Source organism: Drosophila grimshawi, unplaced genomic scaffold (assembly GCF_018153295.1).
Source record: "Drosophila grimshawi isolate 15287-2541.00 unplaced genomic scaffold, ASM1815329v1 contig_1367, whole genome shotgun sequence".
NCBI lineage: Eukaryota > Metazoa > Arthropoda > Insecta > Diptera > Drosophilidae > Drosophila > Drosophila grimshawi.
The window spans coordinates 5,790,819-5,807,068 of record NW_025062889.1 but is presented as its reverse complement, the minus strand read 5'-3'; the positions used below and the strand labels follow the sequence as shown (position 1 = coordinate 5,807,068).

The window sequence follows — 16,250 nt, the reverse complement described above, 5'->3', positions numbered from 1 at the left end:
TTTGTCGCGAGTGCGCTCGAGCTTTGTTTACAACGATGGAGCCGCTACAGGTGTCTGTTTACCTCCTCTCGCAGCTGCGCACTTGGCTTGTTGTCGTCCGTCAGCTGAGCGAGCTTTGACAGCTGAGCGACACTTGTTGCGCTCTCTGACAGCGGTTGACAGTTGAGCTCCATGCGAGGGCTGCAGGCTGCTCCATATAATAGAGCTTTTGACAAGCTTACCTGAGCAGGCTGGCGTGCTTTCCTTTCGCAAGTTTCACCAAGCTTGAGCGAAGCTTTGATTTGTTGTAGTTTCCTTAAAATTACGCTTGATGTCGCTTTTGGCTACCCACTATGGCTTACAAGAATTATAAGATCTATTTACGAGTCAAAACTCTTCACTGTAATAACTTTTTTAAAAGTTGACTGTAAACCGAGATTCCAAATTTATCAATAATATTTATTGGTGTATACCATAAAGTTTAGACATTTCTGATGGAAGTCACAACAATATAATTACGACAGACATAACTCAAAACGCGAAACGATGCGAACTCTGCTCCCTCTAGTACTTGTAGCCACCGGCACCACCACCGCCGCCACCACCACGTCCTCCAGTAGCTGGTCCCTGTGGATAGGATGGCTCACCCTCATAACTGACGTCCGCATGGTAGCCGGTCTTCCAGTCTGCGGTATAGCGGACCACCTGGGTGCGTCCGTCGGGTAGCTGAACGCGATATTCGCCGGTGACCACATCGCCATCACTGGATGCCTTGTGCGCATAGTCGTTAGCCGTCTCCGGATCCTGCACTGCGTACTCAAAGTCGAACGGCATGCCGGGAACGTGCACATGATCCTGTTGGTGCAAGGAAAATTGAGTTTGGGCAGACTTGGTCTTAACTATCTGTTGTACTTACATCGCCTGGTTGACCGGGCGGGATGCGTGGTGGAGGTACTGGTGTACGTCCGGGAGTTCCGGGTGGTGACGGCTGGCCAGGTGTCTGTGAATATAGATTTGAAAGATTTTAAATGAAGAATTGAAAATTGTATTTTAAATATGACAGATGCAACTAATTTTCAACTCAATTTTTCACACTGTTTGACTTTTCATCATGTTGACAGCTTACATTGCTTTATAAGATTACAACTGCTTTGCCCGGAAATGCATTTCATTTTAAGTATTGCAATCAATTATTCTGACTTAACCTTCTGCAAATATGACAGCGAAAAAATTAATAAAAAAAAGGTTAACTCATTCCCGTCTTGGGCAAAGATTTGTTTTGTTGGCTGTGGTTTGGCTACGCCTCCGATTTCCAAATGCTGTCAGGTGACAAATGCAACGTCATTTGGGTCCGTGCACATTCAAATTGAAAAGTGCAGTCTAAGGACTGTTGCTGTCTCTATTTGTACACATAACTCCATCTCTCTCAGCTTGCATCCAAAGGTAATGCCGGCATGACGCTGAACATTTATAGACTGAAGTGTTGGCTGGCCTGTGACTGCATTGAGGCTTGACTGATGATTTTGTGGTGATACACAGACAGAGAGAGGATGAGAGTGATATTTATATATATATATATAATATATAATATATAAATATATAGTGAGAGAGAGGGGGCGAAGTTATGCGGTTAAAGGTCTGTCGGCAGGTCGGGTGAATTGTCTGATGCTGCGAATGAAAATTATGGCCATAATTAGCCATTGACTTTAATTCAATTTGCAGCTCTTCGTTGCATATTTGTGTCTGTTGCATACACCGTAAACAATTTAAAAGCACCTTGTTTGCTTATGCAACACTCTGACTATGTTTTTGAAGCCACCAAAAAGTGTTGAGTGAACTTTTGCAAACTCATTTAGTACCTGTATAGAAATTCAACTTTCAATTGATTTATTCAAACAGATTTAAGTTTTTAATTAAATTCAAGTGGACTCCGTTTTTGGCATTGTATACTTACAAATGGCTTCTTGGGCTCGGGATAATCGTAGCCATTCTTGGTGGGCGGCAAATACGCATTCGAGCCGGGCGCTATTTGGGCGTAAACGTAGGCGGTGATGGCAGCAAGTGATAAACTCTGCAATGGGCAAAAAAGAATAACAATGATTGAGCAAAAAAATTACGTTTAATACAAAAACAAACAAAATAAAACTTGGCATTTATAAAAGCATTAAAATAGAGGCGCTAAAAAAGGTTAAGTTAGAAAAAAAAGTGAACGGTAAATAGAAATAGAAGCTATGATAAAATCGGGCCTGACATTCAGTTGTGCTGTAGTTGTTGTTGTTGTTGCTGTGTTGCTCTGGGGCAGGTGCACAAAACCAAAGCAGCGCTGACGCTGACGATGACTTGTTGCAATTCACTCGTATTTAGAATGCGGTCCAAAGCGAAAAGCCTCCGTGGAAAGGGCAACAAATGGCGGAGGTTACAAACTGACAATTAATGTGGCGGACTCACAAATTTATGGCAGCCAACCGCATATGCGTTTTATTTATTTATTTGTATTTTTTGTTTAGTTCCCCAAACATGGCTAATTGACACGGCTAATTGACACATGCATCATCCATTCATCAACCTGGCCAACTTGGTCAGGTGAGGCCAGCTCTGAGCGTTGACGGACTTCTAGCTGGCTGTGTTGTCAGCTGGCTGTCGTTATTTCAATTTGCATTTGTTAAATGCAACTTCAGTTTGCGGATTGCGGAAATAGTTGCTGCAACTGCAAAGCCTTTACATAATAATGAATACATGTTTTCTATGATCAACTGCAAAAATATGTTTAACTATTGTTCATTATCGCAGCCAATGTTGCAGGCCATGGTCAATGTCAAAGTCAATTGACAAACTGCTTTAAATTGTTCGCTGATTTATAAATTGTGCATACGACGCGTGAGATGCGACTTTAGATCACAGGTGCTAACAGGCTTAGCTGCATTTATTAATAGAGCTAATATATATTTGTCGGAATTTTATTATTTATAATTTATTTGCATATTAATTTAATTTAAAATGAGTTAATGAATGTTGTAAATGTGTTTTATAGTTTTTGTTTGACATTACTCAAACTTAATTATTCAATTACTTGAGAGTTAAATTATTATGCTTTTAACTCAATCAACTTACGATTGAAACTAAATTTCAATTACGGTTCTTCTCCTCTTAACTAACACAAATAGATTATTTAATTTAATCAAATCCAAAAGTACCCTCAATTACCTGAACATGCAGATTGAGGGTGGTCCCAACCTTCAAGCTGCCCAAAACCAAATCCCGTTAAGGGCAATAAGAATGTCAACAGCAATTTTGCATGTTAAACAAATGCAATTACTGTTAGCCAAAAGCCTTACAGAAAAAATCGTATACCATTTGCTGTGAATTCAAAAAAGTAAAAATAATTTACGTGTAAATTAAATAAAGGGCAAAGTCAAAGAGCGGACAACAAATTGCCGCAAACCGTCGACAGTCAAAATGTAATGCTGCAGAAAATAACGATAAACGATAAAGATATACAATAGTAGAGACAGATAAAGATTGAGATGGATAAAGCCTTGCATTTAACTGCATTCCAAGCAGAAACAACAACAACAACAGCTGAAAATCAAGTTACGTCTTCGACTTCGTTATTGTAACTTGCTTTTGTATGCAGCTGCTGTTGGAGAATTGAATTAGTGCTGGGCCAAGACTGGGCCAAGCACAGTGGTTACAAACGCAAAACTATTGCTAATAAATATATAACAGAGTTTTATATGAAGTACCGGATAGAGGCTACTATGTGAAAAATAGACTCAGTAGCACTCATAAGTGAATCACAAATTAAGCCTTGAGTACCATTCGCTTCACGTAAGGTTACGTAGTTTATCATAAATGATAATGATTTCCTTAGTAATATGTCAGTGTACTTCGTGTGGTTTATGTCTTGGCTAAGTGGCTGTTCACAGCTCCAATTAAAAGCAGTTGAAGGCTCTCCAACGTGGTTCTCTTGTGGTTTGTGGTTGGGTTTGCCATGATTTGTGGCAATCTTTTAGAACTTTAGACATTGATCTTGCGTTTTAAATAAAAGTTAATTTGTATTAACTTTAACCTCATTTAAACATAATTACATGCTATAATATTTAATGCATTAATCATTGAAATGACCGCATGCCACACAAAGCACGAGCCGGCTCGCATTGAAATATCATTAATCGCGCATAATCTAATAAATAGCAATTGTGTAGCTTTATGTAAGGCATTTAATATGCATTATTGTTGTTATTATATTTTTGAAGTTTGCCATTTTTTTTTTATTAATTTTTATTTACGTTTTGCCGCTACATGCTGAGCTGTTAATTACACAGATAAGCCTTATGAATGATAAGCGTTTTTATATTAAAAATTGCCATTATTAAGCAACGAAAGAAATCTTGGGCAGCAAATTACACATTCAACATAAATGAATAATATTTAATTAGAATTAAAACAAATTGTGCAAAATGTCTGTCTTTATCTTCAATTTCAGCAACTCTCGTGTTGCATGTCGCACACGCCCACTTTTGTCAGCGATGCGTCAAGTTGGGCCTTCAACTTGACGCTAGCAAAAAATATAAAAAAAATACAATGAAAATTGTTGAAATTAATTACAGGTAGGCAGCGGGTGAGTGAGGCACGTTGTTTGCCACTGCCACTTGATGGCTTTAATTTTTTTCAACGAATTTGGGCAATTAACTCACAAGCAAACAAAAGAGTCCAAACTTTTGGCGAATTTGTGGCTACTGCTTCAAATTAAATGATTTGCAGATGAGTCTTTATAATTTCATAGCAGAAACTGGTATTAATGTAGAGCTGTTTGTTTCTTTGGAAATAATGTGAATGACTCCAATTCATTTATTAAATAATGTTAGGCATTAAGTATTTTTATATTTTTTGTTTATAGTTTTAGCTATACTATGAGTTCTATTGAGTTTCTGGTTACTTGAAATATTTTTGGCATAAGCAAATAATCTCCTTTTTTGCAAGTTAGTTAAAAGTTTATGGATTTATCTTAACTGTGAGCGTGCTGTTTTTGATGCAAATCATATGCAGACATTTAACATTACTCTTGGATGGCATGCATAAAAAGGCATTAACTTACAAAACAAGCTACAATATCATATAAAATTTGAGCTCATGCTGAGCTGATCACGATAAAAGTAAAATCAGTTTCCAATGTCTTTATATTTGTCCTACTCTGTCTTCACATTTGATCACGACCCAGTTTAAAGAGCTATGGCAAATTCCACAACTATAACTGAAGAACTAGTAAAATATAAATAAAAAAAGTTACAAATACATATATGACAACTGCATACTGTTTGAGACTTGCGGCTAAATGGCAAACCTGGCTGACAAATTGATTTATGTGCGGTTAACATTTAATAAATGTTCAACTGTGTATGCTAGAAAAGAGTTCAGCTGGATTTATGGTGGCAATAAAATTGTTGTTACCATAATATTCTTTATAAATATTTGTTCAAGTCAAGCTTTATTTGTGATGCAAAAGTGCATTTAAAGTAATTGATTTAATTGGCCACATCAGCAGCACTTGATAATCTCATGACATTTTCCAGGCAGCTTATTTAGGTTTTTCCACAATCTTTTACTTGGATTTCTCATTTATTCACTGTTATTAAGTCATCAGCATAAGTTGCAGTTCTTTGAGGCACTTGCCTTAATTTTGAGCGGCACCCTCGACAGCACCCTCGACAGCATTCTGCAACGCCTACGTCGAGATTAAAGCATAACTATGACGATGATGGTGTGCCTAACGAGCCAAGCTCTGGGCCATGTTGGGTCTGGTTTCTGCTTTTTTTCTATAAATATGTATATGTATGCAACTGCATGTGTGCTGGTGTATTTTTTTTAATGGAATTCGCAACGTTCCCAGCAATTAAGCAAGTTAGCAAAGTTTGTTTGTTTGTTTTTTTTTTTTGGGTGCTAGGAAACAACTCGTCTACATTGATGTTAGATAGTACAACAGCTGCCACATACACTTGCAATTTACAACTTGCAACTTGCAACTTGCAACATGCACGACATTCAGTAGAACAACAAACATTTGGCTGACCTTTTCATCGCTTGTTGCATGTTGCAGCGCTTTTTGTGTGCCCCCACTTTGGGGCATTGAAATGCAAATTTGGCCAAATAAAAGTTAATGGGCCATGTGAATGGCAACAAAAAAAAATAAAAATAAGAGTAACCGCAACAGTCTTCCCCATGCCCCTGCCCCTCCACCTTAGCCACCCCTTCCGCTCCACGTGAGTATGTGCAATGGGAAATGACTTTTATTGCTTTTTTTCGCTTGGTTTTTTTTGTTTGCTGAAGTTTGTTGTTTAAGTCTTTTGTTTTCGCCTCAGCTGCGATTTCAATCAATACGCTTTCCCCCCCTCCCCTTTTGCGCAATTTGCTCGCGTGCTTACTTCACATGAAGTATTGAAAACCAGAAATTGTCAGTCGGAAACACTAGATTAAACTCCAAGCCAAGGACAATGCTAAAGATCAGACACGCTGTGACTTTGGCGCCTGTCTGGCACATGTACCTCCAAGTTAGGCTTTCTGGGATCGTGGCAGAGATGAGTTGGGATTTGGGATTGGGCTTCGATTTATCGTTTTTGGCGGCTTGCTTTGATTGAAATGTTTTTGCCAAAAACGATTTAAGGCCATTTTTTTACGTTTCTTGGTTTTTGTACTAAAAATGCCAATAATATATGATCTTTTCAACTTTATACATAAATAAAATAATTGTTCCTTTGCACACTTTCAAAGTCAATTATTAAAAATCGCATTTGCAATTTGTCAAAGAAAAATAAGATAATCAGTTAATAGCTTTCCAATGTATTTGCAAAATATTCTCTTTAATTTTAAATTGATGAGTTATTCAATTCAAAAAATGAGCTCTCAGTTGCCTGTACACCACATTAACCCTATTTAACCCGAATTTACTGGCGATACGCCACACACCGTTAAACCTCTCATAAAATTGACGCCGCCAGCATTTCCATAAAGAGATTAACCTTTTTGTAAATAAGCAGAAAACGTGCAAAAAAAGATGTACAGAAAATAACATAAATATTCAAAATAAGCTGTGGCAGCGGCATTAAAAACAAAATAGTACAAAAAAATGTGTATGCCAAATTATATATTAGAGTCATCGAGCGTTGCAAATATCTCAAATGGTTGCTGGTGGCAATTTGCTAAGTATTAGGTTGAAAACGAGTTGAGAAAATAATAAAAGCGTTTTGGGCGGCAGCTGTGGAAGCCGCTGTTGTACAGTGTAAAAAACAATGAAGTAAGTGAAAGTGTAAAAAAATGTACGAAATTACTAAATTAATTAAAAGTGAGTTAGACATAATTTAAAAGCTGACTTAAGATGTGAAAATAATGACTTTATATAGTTAAGGCTTTGCATTGAGCAGTGCCAAAAATTTCTTCGTGTACCACAAACCAATTGAACTAATTTCATATGCAGCTATTTGGCCAGGCTTAAAGGCGGTTCGAGTAATTTCAAATACAAAGCAACACTTACGGACAACTATGCAATTAAAAGTGCCTTTCTGGCCCCCATTGCGCATACGCCCCGTTGAACGTTTGGCAATTAGCCACTACGTTGGTGGCTGCTGTAACTGCTGACGTTCTGCATGCTGCATACTGCCAGCTGCCTGCTGCCTGCTGGCTTGTTGCTTGCTTTTGTAATCAGCTGAAATTTCGATTTAATTAGATTACCACACATACCTAGACCCAGATGGTTTCGACAAAGCCAAAGCCACATAGCCTTCCACAGCATCGTTCATGCTGCACTCTTCACAAGCCCCATTACATTTTTTATATATCTTCTTTTTCTTTTTGTTTTTTTTTTGCTATGGTGTGCAACATTTGGCCAAAGACAATAAAACCGCCACCACCGCTTTGTCGCCTTGTAGCGATCATCTAATGGAAAATTGCCTTCGCTAAAATATTTTTGTGCATAGTTTTTGCGTTGTTCTGCTGGCAAACCGCAGCAATTGCAAAATTTTTTTTATTTTGGCATTGTTATTATAATTTTTTTGTATTTTTGATGTTGTTGCCACACATGCAATGAGCATACGATTGACCGTAGCTCAATTATCCCAATCACAAACATCAAGCCAGCTAATGAAATCTCGTAAATCATTTCAATTAAAATCGAATTTGTAATGCAATAAGAATTCAATGATTACATATCGAATATTGCATACACTAATCAGTTTAAATTGTGGAGTTTTGATTTGTAAAGTTGTTAAATTGTTTTCATTAACGTTGCTCAAGTTATGTCTCTTTTTCGCTTTGTTAACCATTTCCAAATTGTAAATAATTCAAGTTGCATTGCGAGCTAACTGCTAACTGCCTAACTGCTTTGGTTAGGGTATTCAAATGCCTGGGATGAGCACACAATTGGGCAATTGTTCACACTTCAATCGTCATCATTCAGCCTGTAGGGCAGAGTGATTGTGGCTGCGGCGTTGTGTGTGTGTGTCCGTGTGTGTTGCAGTTGCAGTTGCAGTGGCTGTGACTATGACTGTGGCTGCGTGGCTTTATGACCATAATCAGTCGTCTAATCAAAGCCAGCATTGACCTATGATGTCATGACGTTGCGCCTGGCTGCCTGCATTGGAATATTATACAGATTCCGGGCATGGTGCTAGAGCAGCAGCAGCATAGAGAAGCAGCAACAGCTGCTGCTTATTGGGTATCAAGCAGGCAGCCTTCGCATGGCAACGAAAACCATCAGCCAAATATCAAACGATGCATATTTTATGTCTGTCATTTGAAATTCAAAAGCGTGCCACTGCTGCGGATGCGTTTGACTGCCATCATTTTCTGACAACGGCATTCTGACGGCCCTTTTTTTCTGTCTTTTTTTTTTGTTTTCGCGTGCGAAAATGAGCAGCTGAAAACGGGGGATATTAATATATGCGCCCAGTAGTTGTGGTAGTGCTGCCAGCCGTTCCCTGGGTATCTGCATCATGGTTTTGCCTCCCGCCTTGTTTTTGCTGGCCAAAATGAACATGTTCAACATAGCTTTTTTTTTTTTGGTTGTCTAGCACTTGTCTAGCTAAAGGGAACGTTGCCTTTTATTGCATGATCTCCAGCCCGTTTCGAGTGCTCCCCAAAGCGCGATGGGCAGGCATACTAGTCTACTTTTGGGCGTGACTAGCTAGCGTCAAAAAATAGTGAAAAACCACCACACAAAAATAAAAAAAAAAAGGAAATATTTAGAAAAACAAAAGTGGCAGTGAAAAGTCAAAAAGTTACAAGCGGCAAATTACACGCGTCTGGCAAGTGGCTACCCAGCTCCCTTTCCTGCTGTGCCCCTAGTCTGGCAGACCCAAGCACCCGGCATGCACTGCCTGTCTGTCTGTCTGTCTGTCTGTCTGCCTGTCTCTCTGTTTGTGCTACCTTTGCCGGTTATCTGCTTGGCAGCCCAGGCATTAAAAAACACAAGCAGACAGAAGGAGTCTCGTCTGCATAGCATCCAAGTGTCGCACCAACAATTTAGTACGCCCTCTTTTTTGTGTGTGTGTGTAGTGTACATCCCAGCCTGTCTGTGGCAGCCAGCAATGTTGCAGTTAAGTCTGCTTTATTTGTTGCCTGCTTTGGGGCGTCTCTCACACCCAATCCTTTCATAAAATTGGTACGGGGCAGCTTTAATGGGAACAAGTGAAAGTTATGAAGGTTGCCCGGCTGCCCTAACTGGAGTATTTCTAATATGCCTTTCTTTGTCACAAACTGAAAACTCTAACTAGTTTTTGATTGCATTTCTTTCATAATTATTAGCTAATGACATTTTGACTACTCTATATTAAATTGTAGCCAGTTAAACTTTCAGAGTATTTACACTCTTAAAATGCAAACGAATATTGTTGCTTTAATTATGTAGCTAAACACAATCGCACACGTCTCTTGCAAATGTTTTGCTCCTTTTCCACTTGACAATTACCATTGAGCTGGGCATATATCAAATACTATACACATCTGGTATGAGTATGGGTGCACTTATCGAAACTTTGCGATTGCGAACACGCGCTGAGTGCGTAGGCTAAGAATGTGCTTTGTATCCCATTTATTTGCGAAAACCCTCATATGAGAGCCAAGTGTTTAGCTGGCAGTTGTTGAAAATAATCAAATATTATTGCTGCTGATTTGGGGGCGTACTCGTATTTTAGGTAAAGTCCACAGCTGTTGCCAGATGAGACAAAAACGGCACCACCCCACAAAGTATGCTCAAGTATTGCAAGTGTGTGTGAGTGTGTGTGTGTGTGTGTGTGTTCCTTTCTGACATACATATATTACGCACAGCACTTAAGTGTCTTTGATTATTTGCAATTTGTTCGATTTGGGACTTTCACATCGGGCTGGCTGAAACACTCCAGTCGATATGGAAGTTATGTAATCGTTTTTGTTACCATTGACGCCAAGTGTTGCCAAAAATTGTGTGTGTGTGTTTGCCAAGCACTCAACTAGTTTTCGGCAGTTGAGCAAACAGCTTTGCTTTGTCGTTTCCTTTTTTTGTCTACACTGACTAAAGATTTAAATTATGAGCAGCTACCAACTTGGAGCATGCAATCAAAAAAGCAAATCCACCGCACAGATGTATCAGAGACAAAAACCACACAATAAAAAAGAACAGCACGAAGAAAAAAATAAAAATAGTAATAAAAAAAAACTGAGCTAAGCTCATGCATTGCCTCGAAAGAAAAATGACAACGGACAGCAAAGTTCAGAGAACGCGTCCGTCAGCCACAGCGTTGGTCAGCAGCAGGATCTGTGCGAGGACAAAAACCCACATGCTTATAAACAAATTTGACATATAACAAGCTTAACGTGTTGTCCTTTGTGCGAGCTCTTGTTTTACTTTTGTGCTGGACAGGGGCGGGTGAGTCAAAAAGCTCAAATAATTTGTTTGTGGCTGATTTATGTAGGCTTAGGATTTGTGTACCAAAATCTCAGCTAAGGTTGCGTAACTAAAGAAGATGAAGAGATGAAGCTGATAGACAACTATTTAGAATTGCAATAATCAGAAGTATTATCTTAAATAATTTTCTTTATGTACACAGCAACGATTTTTTGGTTTTAATAATATTTGTATTGGAAACACGGAAAAAGCTAAACTAATTTCTCTCACACTTATTTTGGCTTAATAGTCTTTACTTTGTTCACATTCCCAATTCAGGATAAGAATATTTTGTATGTTGATTAAAACACTAACTTATAAATTAACCAAATAAAACAATGAATAAAATCTTCCATTTTGAAAGATTTTCTTTAGAGGAATACTTACAAGCAATGCAAACGATTTGAAGGACATCATTTTGCTAAAAATGTATATAAATGGCGTTGAATTAGCTCCACTTGTTAAATCCGCGCTAAATTGTAGTGAAAAATTGTACAAAATAAAATCAAATTTTATGGTTAAACGTTTTACAATATATGTTCTAATTTTAAGTTAATAACACTTTTAGTAACAAATTGGTTATAGGTTCATTGGGGATTATTTCATTTTCTTAGCTAAACTATTTTGCGACACTTTAAACACAAAAAAACACATTTGAAATGTCCTTTTGCAACAGTTGCAATTGAAATTGAACGCCTCTCACTTTCAATTGGGCCAACAGCTTAACTTGGCAATATAGTTATGCAATTGTTGTTGTTGTTGTGGTTGTTGTTGTAGCTGTTGCTCTTAATTTTTTTTCTATGCCAGGCAGCACAAGTACCGCACAAAGTACACGAACGTTTTGAATTAGGGTAGACAATGGAGATGCGCTTGCTTTTTATAATCAACGCGCAGTCGCAACAGTCAGCGATTGCGCTGACTGCGACTGCGACTGCGACAGAGGCAGCGACTGAGGCAGCATCAGCATCAGCGCGTTGCCAACTGCACCCAAAAAAAGTAACAACAGCAACTACAACCAACAATTGAGGCAGGTTCATAGCGCTGAACTTCTAGATCATCTTTAAAGAGCCAAACAACAATAGCCAACAATCTCATCTAACGCTCTCATTTGCGTTCTCTCTCACTCTCTCTCTCTCTCTCTCTCTCTCTCTCTCTCTCTCTCTCCCTCTCTGTCGCTCTCTCTTTGCGAGAATGAGCATGTTGCTCTTTTCTGCTCAGCGCTGAGAGAGCTTCTTGAGTGTTGAAATGAAAAATGTTGCAGATCATCAACGGCAGCAGCAGCAACAGCAGCAATTGTTGTCGATGCTGCTGCTGCTGTCGAAGAAGATGATGATGATTGTTGTTAGATGATAAATGAATTGGTGATGATCATTAGAGCAGGTTGTGTAGCTTAGCGGATGTATAACAAGTTGCTTGGATTTGTTGTATATTTTATTAAATGCTGTGGAATTAGAGATTGCCTCGGGCAACAGACTTGTAAAAACACCCGCAATGACTTCATTAAATGCACAAAATTTGATATTTAAGTTTTATGACTGGCTTTCCGTTCTCTGCACTGGTCTGGGACCCAAACAAAAAAAAAAAAAACTGATCAACTGACTTTGAGTCCAGCCTCCTCCGCCTACTCGCAAAATGTCACAGCGAATGTCAGTTGCTGGCTTTGTTGTTGATGTTGTTGTTGTTGTTGTTGTTGTACGGTCTGCCCTTTGAGAAAGCTCAGATGCCCAAGAACACTATTGAGAGCGCACAACAAGTTGGCAAGAAATCCGAAACGTGACAAAATCGGCGAGTGAAAATTGCACAAGCTGTGAACGTGTTTCCCGCAGATATCTATATATACATATCTATATATAAAAGTATATTTCCAATTGCACCTCATGTTTGATGTCAAAATTCAATCTATGACGTGAGGCTCATGCTAAAAATCATAACTTATCCATATTTGGCCTGCGCCACACGATTTTGTTATGAGGTCTTCCTCCTCGGTCTGCTGATGTTGCACAAATCTGGCGACGTGTTGCCAACGAAGGGTTTTTCTTTCAGCTTCCAAACTGCTCTTCAGCTCTTCTTTCCGTCATCAGTTCAGGCCACACAATAAAGAGCCAAACTTCTTCAAATACCAATTAACCTTGAATAGTTTAGGCAAAAACGAGAAAGATGGAAACAAAAATATAACGATTTCGATATACCAAAGACAAGCAAAGATTAAATAACAATTAAAAGCAATTCATTTTTGATTACTGATTTCTGCGGTTGTTATAATTTTATTGCCCACTTATATGTGTGTGTGAACGTGTGTGTGTGTGTGCTTGTGTGTGTATGCATGTGTGTGTCAATGTTTGAGATATGAAAATAATTAGGAGAGCAGCGAAGTAAAGTTTGACAAGCAAATAATGTATGCACTTCATTGAATATAAAATAACATTTACTTGTTTAATTTAAAATGGCATTAAATTGAATAGAAATTCTTGATATATATTGCTATATTTATCATATATATATATATATTCTTTGATTAGCATGAGTTAGTGCATTCTACGCTTCTAAGGAAATATATATTTATATTCAGCAAACAAATATCAAAAGAATCTTTCAAAAGCAAATCTTTAACAATATTTGAAAAATACAAAATGCAAAAGAAAATATTAAATATTTATCTCACAACATTTGTTTTCTATGTTTCTCTTTTATTATTTAGTTTTATAAATGCAAAAAAGTTCGAGTGCTTTTAAATTTTTGTGGTAAATTTGAACGATTAGCCTATTTTTGGCCATAGCCAAAACTGACCTTAGTCTTACATTGCAACCGTTTTGAAAAACTCATTATGCCCACTTCTGATTAGGTATTATAAAAGATACAATCCCATATATACAAGATATTTATAGAGTTTTGTCTGCTTCAATTTCCGTGACACTTGAGCCTTGTGTGGTATTGTACATGGTCTGTCAAACTGTCATAACAACATAATACCCGTTAACGCCAACAACAGCACCAAACACACACACATACACAGACCGGTTCGGTCCCAGTTCCAGTGTTCAATCCTCAACTTGAACTAAGTGCACGAGAGCTATGAAATTTCTTGGAGCAGCACTCCAAAAAACAGTTTGAGTGCATTTTGTGGTAGCTGCGATTACGAAAAGATTATTTAAAATGTAATTAGAGCACATGCCTTTTCACATACCTACATAAAGTTACATTTTAAAGTGCTGACCAATACAAAACTACAAACTTGACATGAATTCGCGCTTGGGTAACATTTGTTGCCCAAAATCAAAGCTTAAAGTTTTTAACTGTCATCGCAGTGCCGCTCAAACAGTTGCAGTTTTTTTCAAATCCGATCGTTTGTCAAGTCCAAAGACGATGACGAAGTCAAAGATATTCAAGTGTGACGCGCAGTGTGCGGGGTCGGTGGGGTAAGGAGCCAAAAAACTTGCCAACAACTTCAAGTGTCCAATGCAAACGAAGCTCCCGTTAATTAATAACGTGATGTACTTCGGGCTAAAACGGAAGCAGACAACAATGGCTAAATGCAGAGCAGCTAAGCGACAGCTAAAAATGGCTAAGCAAAATGTTGGCTAAAATATGTTTCTGTTGACATTTTGATGCTAACCGCTGTTGTTGTTGCTGCTGTTGGTTATTGAATTGTTGCGAGGCTGCACAAATTAACATTTAAAAGAATAGAGCCAAAATTCTGCTGTCGCTCGCCAGTCGCTTTGAAGCATTTAAAAATGTTTTCATACCCTTTAGAAATAATAAAAGTGGGCAGAATTAAGATATTCCGATTTCCACGAAACCCTCTCCATAATATGGAGGGAATTTCGTAGATTATTGACAATATAAATATGTTTTAAGCTAAATATGAAGTTTCTTTTATCTTTGTTTATCTATCTAAATTATCCACTAAGTATCTGGTAGTCGATCACTTGAAATGTTTTTAAATGTTGCAGCATTTTCGATTTTTCGCGAATTTGTTTTTGCGCATTTCGTGCAACATTTAGGCGAATCACCTGTTGCCCATTGTTGTTGTTGTTGTTGTTCGGCTGGAGGAATATTGTAGAATAGAAATAGAAACCCCAATGGCAAAACCCCAGACATCGATGCGGGGCGCACCTATTTTTGCCAAAAATGAGTGAATTAGAATAGCCAACTGTGTAATTGCTGCGTTTATTGCCACCAGCTATCGATTGTTGTTGTTGTTGTTGTTGGCTTTGCTGTTGCGGTGTCTGGTGTGAGAAGTGGTTGCAGTTAATGTTGAAGCTGCCACAGTCGCCTGTCCAGATGCGCCAGGTAATTTGCATATTTTTATGGGGAGTGGAGACTGCCTTTTACAAATGGGTTAAATGTCTTGTAGACAACGTGATTGGGCTCAAAACAAGTAGCAAAAAAATGTTGGAATTTATTTTGCACAGTAATTTTGCCAGTCAGCAGGCAAGAGAAGAAACCAATCGAGTTAAATATCGGTCTGCTGTAATATATTAAATAACTTTACTTGTCTTATTAGTTATAGTTAATATTAATAAATAAATAATCGTTTGTAAAGTTTGTAAACTTTTAATATATTCCATTTTAAGAGGCTATAAATTTATGTAAAGCATTTCAAATTATTTATAGTTAATAATAATAAATAATCGTATCTTAGTTTCAACTTACCTGATAAATACTTATAGATTTAATATTTCTAAATAGTTTCTGTAGCAATTCTTGTATTGAACTCATTGGAAAACTTCTGTGACTGCAATTATTTTAAACAATTCAGTTTTGTGCCTTATTACTTTCAACAACTTTTAATAATCAACATTTTCTAAGTATATAAATTACATTACATATTTTTAGTTGCTAATGCTATCGTTTGATAGCTCTTCATTGTTCTGAATTGCGCTCATTATTTCCTTAACTGCCAGATAAGTTTCTTGCGTTCCTCTCGTTGCTGTTTTTTTTATTTTTATTTTTGCTTTTACGTGCTGGCAAACAATCTGCAACTAAAGGGAAGCTTTGCCTGTCACTTGCCACACTCGCCACCATTTTTCTTAATGGAAATTTTCATGCGCTTGGCTTTTCTTTAGACAAATTAAGCGAATTTTTTTCACACCTTCCCCGGGCTTTGGCATCCCCTTGCATTGTCGTCGTCATCGTCGTCGTCGTCTTGGTTTAACGTCTTGAGTCGCTGCACTTCCGTTCATTGCACCCGAAAGTTGTGCGAAAAACTTTGCACCTAACATAAATCACATTTCAGCCACGCCCCACAGACGTCCACGCCCATAGCAACGCCCCCTCTTAGTGTCCCGCCTTGAGTGTGTGTGTGTGTGTGTGTGTGTGTTGTCGGCTTCATTTGCATATTCCAATTTCACATTTAATC

The 16,250-nt window shown here is 38.0% G+C and overlaps 1 protein-coding gene across 1 annotated transcript; it reads right to left on the bottom strand.

The window, feature by feature from the left end:
* Nucleotides 1-417: 417 nt before the first annotated feature.
* On the bottom strand, nt 418-11,631 carry LOC6560844 (pro-resilin). The gene is made up of 5 exons (XM_001985804.2): nt 11,595-11,631; nt 11,279-11,363; nt 1,934-2,050; nt 896-979; nt 418-834 (listed from the first exon to the last, which is right to left on the bottom strand). Exons 2-5 carry the CDS (start codon nt 11,306-11,308, stop codon nt 544-546), a joined length of 522 nt encoding a protein of 173 aa, XP_001985840.1. The 5' UTR covers nt 11,309-11,363; nt 11,595-11,631; the 3' UTR covers nt 418-543.
* Nucleotides 11,632-16,250: the final 4,619 nt, after the last annotated feature.